Source organism: Pleuronectes platessa, chromosome 6 (assembly GCF_947347685.1).
Source record: "Pleuronectes platessa chromosome 6, fPlePla1.1, whole genome shotgun sequence".
NCBI classification, from domain to species: domain Eukaryota; kingdom Metazoa; phylum Chordata; class Actinopteri; order Pleuronectiformes; family Pleuronectidae; genus Pleuronectes; species Pleuronectes platessa.
In genome coordinates, this window is record NC_070631.1 from 27,196,928 (window position 1) to 27,204,312 (window position 7,385).

Consider the following 7,385-nt stretch of genomic DNA (forward strand, 5'->3'; position numbering starts at 1 on the left):
TTTCCTCTTTTTATTGAAATACACATAAACAATGACAAAGACCATAAAGTTTAGACTAGATAACAGGTTTATGAAAGGGGATATTTGGACAAATATAAGAAACCAAACAAACACACACGCACGCACACACGCGCGCATACACACACACACACATAAACCAAAATTAAACACATTTTTTAAAGAAATTCTGCCACATGGTAGGAACCTTGTGTATTGTGTGTAAAGTTGGTCTCCTTGATCTTTGGAGAAATCGCCCATTTGACATATTTGATTAAAATCATGACAAAGGATGAGTTTCAAGACAGCCCTTATAAATGTGTTGTTAAAGTTTTAACATTTAGGTTACACTTATCAATCACTAAATTGGGCAATCCAGATTTACATTAGATTGCATTCAATTGTTTTGGATTAACTGAATAAGAGATAAGGGGATATCTTTACAAAGCTTATTCTTCTCTCTTTGGGTCCAGTTTAAGTTTTATGAAAAAAGACAAATTAACCTTCTCACACTTACTTATAGATTTCCTATTAGTTGAATTTCACAACCTATGATTATACTTCCGTGAAACCTGAACCAAACGAATCAGATCCTATTTTTTCCATGAAATGCAAAATGCAAAAGATGTTGAGGGTGTATTCAAAATAATGAAATATGATTGTGTGTCAATAAAAATTATTAAGCATATCGTGTATCTTAACATACTTTTTTTTGCTTCAAGTTTTTATGATGAAGCTGATTATGTTAAAATTAGATACACTGGCAGATTAAAGTTCATCTAGTCAGATATTCATTCTTATCAGTGATTCCCATCATATTACTCCTGCAGCTTCTCTGCATTGACTCCCTATTAAATTCAGAATAGAGATCCTGCTCCTCACACACAAAGCCCTTAACAATCAAGTCCCTTCATGTATGAAATAGCTCAGAACACTGTGTTGTTCAAATAATATCTCATCAATACATGTTACTGACTGGACCCCTTCCCCGCCGTGGCGGTTTTGGGACTGCAGTAAAGTGAGCCGTCATCTGGGAAGCCAGCCGCCACCGGGTTTTTTTTTGCGCGTCTACTTGTGGCTTTACGGTAAAACAGCATGGTTGGCTGAAACGGCCTAAAATTACTACAAATATAACTTTATTTTTTATTTTTTTATTTTTTAAATCTTCATGGCGTATCTGCTCATGTCAAGTATCATGTATTTTTAGTGCAAATTAAAGGGCAAGTCTGTAAAAAAAAAAAAAAATGTGTACATAATGTAACAATATTTGGATGCTGATTAAAAATATTCCTTGAGAGGTTATAAGTGACATCGAGTGAATTCCTGTTCATGGTGTCTCTGACTATGCTCATACAATTTTTTGTGTATTTTTACTGTAGAATAACTGAGAAAATGAAAGGGCAAATCTGGGAAGTGGCCCAATGCATTCATAATGTTACCATATTTGGAAGCTCATAAAAAATATTCCTTGAGAGGTTATAAGCTACTTCGCGTGGATTCCTGTTCACGGTGTCTCTGACTTTGCTCATACAAATTTTTGGGTACTTTTACTGTAGAATAACTGAGAAAATTAAAGGGAAAATCTGTGAAAAAGGACGAATGGATTCATAATGTAACATATTTGGAAGCTTATTAAAAGTTTCCTAACCCTAACCCAGGCCAAATTATAGTCGGGTTGCATGCACGCAAGACACGCAACACGCCCCTTTCGTCCCCTCTGCGGGCTTGCGTGTGTCCGCCAATTTTTCTAACTAAACGACAAAGCGACGCGAGCCTCACGCAGCCCGCAAGGCTTGTGATTGGTCTGCTTACTACATCCCGTCCGGGGTCTAGTTTCCGGTTTCATGCCCCACAATACGCGGAAATCACGGAAGATTTAGAAGAACGAATATGGACCAAATAGAAGAGCACTTGGCAGAAGAGATCCGAAAGTATGACCACTTGTATAACCCGTCACTGACTGGCCGATTTGTCCGCCAGAAATAGGCTATGAGGAGCCGGAGTGGCGATGTAAATAAACAGTCGACGAAGAAGAAGACGTCTCTTCTTTGTGTGTTTTGTCTTTGAAAACAAACGTTACTCCGCCTATGGTTCTGGCGGTGAATTGCGTTGCAACACGCGCAGCACGTTAGAGAAGTATAAACCAAAACGAGTCCGTCGATGCAGCTGCGTGGCCTTCCGCGGTTGCAGTCGCAGGACTATAATTAGGCCTTCAGGCAACCGATGCGACAGTTGTGAAGAAGCCAAAGCTTTGCAAATATGACGAGAGCTATTTGCAGTTTGGTTTCACCATCACTGGCAGACTGTGCAACGTCCTCAGTGTGTTTTGTGTGCCGAGGTGCTGGCAAATGACAGCACCTCATGAGTCATTGAGTTCAGTCTCTTCATCGATGCAGAGTCCACATCGTGATGCATCTAAGAATCGAGACATTTCCAGACCTCTAGTGTGGAACGTGGTGAAACTGAACCCTTTCATCACTGCACATCATCGTGCGGCGCACATCATCCTGCGGTGGACATCATCCTGGGGCGCACATCGGTGCACATCGTCTTGCGGCGCACATCATCGTGGGCACACATCATTGTGCGGCGCACATCGTCCTGTGGCGCACTTCATCCTGTGGCGCACATCAGCCTGCGGGCCACATCATCCAGGGGCGCACATCGTCCTGCGGCGCACATTGTCCTGTGGCGTACTTCATCCTGCGGCGCACATTGTCCTGTGGCGTACTTCATCCTGCGGCGCACATCATCACCGCACATCGTCATGCGGCGCACTTCATCCTGCGGTGCACATCATCCTGTGGCGCACATCATCCTGCTGTGCACATCATCCTGCAGCAAACATCATCCTGCGGAGCAAATCATCCTACGGCGCACATCATCCTGCAGCACACATCGTCCTGCAGTGCACATTGTCCTGTGGCGCATATCGTCGTGAGGCGCTCATCATCACCGCACATCATGGTGCTGCGCACATCATCCAGCAGCGCACATCATCGTGCAGCGCACATCATCCTCCAAGTGCGCTGCACATCATCGTGCAGAGCACATCATCTTGTGGCCACATCGTCCTGCTGCGCACATCGTCCTACGGCGCACATCGTCATGCGGCACGGCGCACATCATCCTGCAGTGCACATTGTCCTGCAAGTGCGCTGCACATCATTGTGCAGAGCACATCATCTTGCAGCGCACATCATCCTGCGGCGCACATCGCACATCATCACCGCACACCATCATCACCGCACATCATCATCACCGCACATCATCGTGCGGCGCACATCGTCCTGCGGCGCACATCATCGTGCGGCAGTTATCATGCGGCGTACATCATCACCGCACATCATCCTGCCGCGCACATCATCCTGCAGCACATCATCCTGCGGCGCACATCAAAGGAGGAGGGTTGGACCTAGAGCTAGAAGTTCCACCTCACATAACAGCCTTTTGAATAAATTAGATATTTTAACATTTAACAATACAGGACAAAATCGATTTATGTATGTGGGTCTAGATACAGCATTAAAGTCATTTTGAGAAGTGATGGCCTATTTCAATGGCAAAGTAAAAAAAAGAATCAACAGAAGAATACGGAAGCGTATTGCATTCACTTTTATTTCTAATTTTTTTGGGCATTTGTAACTTATAATGTGTTGTGCAGAATTGTGTGCATTGATATTTTTTTTCGGGGGGCCACCAATTGTGGTGGCTGCTGATCGTATAATCGTATGATCGTATTGTATAATTACAACAAGACTGCTTGATATATGTCCACTCAGATACTCGACCATTACCGACAATAATCCATCAATTAATTTACCTTTCATAATGCTACAGTATTAACAGTAAGTGTTTATTCTAATCAATGCTGCAAATACCCTTATCTTTCTGATGTTCTCCATTATACATGGCATCTTTTGGACTTATGTCCATCCTGGGATTGGGACCCCCAACATGTGGCTCTCACTGAGGTTTCTACGTTTTTTTTACCCTGTCTCTTTTTGTTTGTCCTTACTCTTGTTGAGGGTTAAGGGAAGAGGATGTCAAACCTTGTTAAAGCCCTATGAGACAAATTGTGATTTGTGAATATGGGCTATACTAATACAATTTGATTGATTGATTAATTGATTGATGGTTTGAGGAGACAGACACCATCTCTACATTTAAGGTTAGATGTAAAACGTTCCTTTTTGATAAAGGTGAGTCTTGAACCATCCTTTAGTTATGCTGCTGTAGGTCGACACCAGGGGACTTCAACGTTTTGTCAGGCCAAGGACCCCCAAACTGATGGAGAGATGAAGCAGGGACTCCCTACTGTATTGTATACAATTGTGTTTTATATTAAAATGGTCCTATTGTCATGTAAAAACATAGCTACCCTGTTATTGTGCTTTCAATACTAAGCCATTCAAATAATACACAGGTTCAACATTTCATGTTTTTATTTTATCCGTGTGCAAGGTTTAGAAGCTGCAGTGTGTGCATTGCAAACTATAAGATGACGTATTCTGCCTCCATTTATCTATTCACTACAATATGTTGGATTTATGTTAATGTGTATTTAAAGACATTAAATATATGGGGGGGGGGGAAATTGGTTAAAAAAATAAATAACCAAAAATTGTCTAATCAACCAAAGATTTCTGCAGTACCTCCGTGAAGCCCCTAGTGGTCGCAGACCCCCTGTTGAAGACCTCTGGTCCATACTGCTGGGGGAACTCCCATCATGCACTGAGCACTTCTCCCCTTCTTTCTGTCTCTCTGCTTCACATTTATATATTTAAATACATGTCACTAACTTTGTGTTTTTTCCTTCACATAGTCTCTTCCTCTCTCTGCAGGTAACTCTTACTCTACAGCTGCAGGATTCAGACAACAACAACAATTTATAATTATTATTATTTATTATGTTGCTGCTATCATTAGAAACATATCTGCATCTGTAATTATTACTCTGATTGTTTTCATTATAAGAACTATTCTGACAGAGTTGAAAAGTCATGGTTACACAACTGTTCCTGGTCACCCCTTCCCCTCCCCCCTCCTCTTTTCTCTCTTCATTTGGGTTAGGGTTAGATATTAAATGGTTAAAGGGTTATACATGCATTCCTGTCATTCGGGCCTGCAATACATTCCCGAAAAAGTTGGGACGGGGGCAATTTAGAGCTAGTTATCAGGGAGAATGATTACAAAATGATGGGATTTGAAATAGGTGATGCCAACAGGTGATTGTAATCATGACTTAGTACAAAAGCAGCATCCAGGAAAAGCCCAGTCCTTAAGGAGCAAAGATGGGCCGAGGATCACCAGTTAGGTGTGAGAAAATTACTGAAATGTTTAAATATAGTGTTCCTCAAAGAAGGATAGGACTGTATTTGGATATTACAATATTTACATCCACAAATGTCTTTACTGTGTAAAAAAAAAGCCTTATGTTTACCTATCCAGAAGCGCTGTTGACTTCTCCGGACACTAAGGCATCTAAATTGGACCATAGCAGAGTGGAACATGTTCCTGCCACGCTTTCTGACAAAAGTACCATTTGCTCCACATTCAAGATGAACACTTTGTGCCCAATGCAGAGAACATTCCAGAGAAGTGGACTCCTGAGGTCAAACACTTTTGTCCCAATGTGCCTATCGTTCTGGTGGGAAACAAGAAAGACCTGCGAAATGATGAGCACACACGTCGAGAGTTAGCGAAGATGAAACAGGTGAGTGGGGCCTGTACACGTTTAAACCAACGTGGTTATGTTCATACTGAATTTCATGATAATCCCAAAGGTTACTGATGTCAAAATGCACCGAATAAATTTTGATAAAACTGTTTGTGAAACTGTAAGAGCGAGGAGTCTCCCATATTCTGTACTTTTGTACTGCATCAAAGCTATGCAAAATAGACGGTTTAAATGTATATTTGCACAAACAGAGAGATAATATTGTGCGATGTTGTAATTCTTTACTCCCTATCTCTCTACCTCTCTGTCTCTCTCACACACGTACACCTCATCAACACTCGCACAAACAAACATGACGTGCACATCTACATGTATACTCAAAACGATGTAACAACTGAAACCCAAACTTTGCTTCGAATATCTGTGTGAGTTACAGCATGCTAAGCTTTCACTGTGTATGTGTAATTGCATAAATGTTGTAGCTCATAAGTATCATATGGCAGGCTCTGTCAACCCTAAAAAATGTATCTTAGTTCCATAACATTTTTACATTTTTCGGCTTTTTAATATAAAAACTGGTGTCACTCAAACAAACCAGTATTTTTAAAGGGTTAAAATAATGACAATTAAAGAACATTTGTGATCATCATGATCAGGACTGATGTCGTTCAATATTACAGCAGATTTAGGCAGTGGCCATTGTTGTACACAAAGGTGCCGAGAGTGTTTTTACAGCATGAGATTTTGGCCACGAAGGTCCTGGAAGGACCTTTTTTTAAAGGCAGCCCTAACGGTTAACCACCTGAAGTGTGCTGATGATGTCGTTGTCTTTTCTCCTCACAGTGCTGGTTTACAGCAACTGTACAAGTTAAGACGTGCACTATGATATTCAGCTTAAGTCTAAAAAGAGTGTTGTCATGATTGTTAGAACCAGAGGCCAAGTCCTAAAGAGAAGAACAAAGTCAAATATCTAGGTCACTCATTATGAATGATTTATGTGATGATGACAATGTGCAGCATGCTGTATACTCTACTGCACATTTTGTGTGTGCAGATGATGTGGAAATGGCACTTTTCTAGGGCTTACTTCACTCCACTTTAAGCAGCATATAGTCAAATCATTTAAAATGGAAAAAGCTTTAGAATGATGCATTCTGAAATTTGATATAGCTTCAAAATGGACACGTGTAACCATAAAGTTCTGACATGATTTATCTTGGTCTAATTTTTTTAGATCGTAACAACCTGTCATTTTAACAGGGGTGTATAGACTTTTTGTATCCACTGTATGTATCAGCTGCTAAGAGTATACAAAGATGTAAAGAGATCAAACAATAAAGTCATCCCATGTTCTGACACTTTTTAAAAGGATATCTATGAGTTGAGCTGATTTTCCTTTTCTTTTTTGATGCGGCCCACGCAGGAACCAGTGAAGTCAGATGAGGCAAGGGACATGGCTAACCGGATCAATGCCTTTGGTTACTTGGAGTGCTCGGCCAAGACGAAGGATGGTGTTAGGGAGGTGTTTGAAATGGCCACCAGGGCAGCACTTCAGGCAAAGAGACGAGGCAAGAAAAGCGGCTGCTGCCTTTTATAGTGTCAGGTAACGCAGGATCAGGAGGGAAATAAACATCCAAGAAAAATATCCCTGTACCTGTTTTCTCCAAGGCGGGCACAGTTGACTGGGGAGTAGTAGGGATGAAATAGG

At 41.4% G+C, this 7,385-nt stretch overlaps 1 protein-coding gene across 1 annotated transcript; it reads left to right on the forward strand.

The window, feature by feature from the left end:
- Positions 1-5,291: 5,291 nt before the first annotated feature.
- Positions 5,292-7,385, forward strand: LOC128442307 (rho-related GTP-binding protein RhoA-C-like). Its single transcript, XM_053424699.1, has 3 exons — positions 5,292-5,316; positions 5,559-5,713; positions 7,101-7,385. Exons 1-3 carry the CDS (start codon positions 5,292-5,294, stop codon positions 7,272-7,274), a joined length of 354 nt encoding a protein of 117 aa, XP_053280674.1. The 3' UTR covers positions 7,275-7,385.

What these genes read in the sequence shown, in the direction of transcription:
- LOC128442307 (XM_053424699.1), top strand. Translation starts at nt 5,292, where the DNA reads ATGGGCCGAGGATCACCAGTTAGGT. An exon ending in CCGAGGATCACCAGTTAGGT is followed by an intron (nt 5,317 to 5,558) that starts GTGAGAAAATTA and finishes TCCACATTCAAG; the next exon opens with ATGAACACTTTGTGCCCAAT. An exon ending in AGTTAGCGAAGATGAAACAG is followed by an intron (nt 5,714 to 7,100) that starts GTGAGTGGGGCC and finishes CGGCCCACGCAG; the next exon opens with GAACCAGTGAAGTCAGATGA.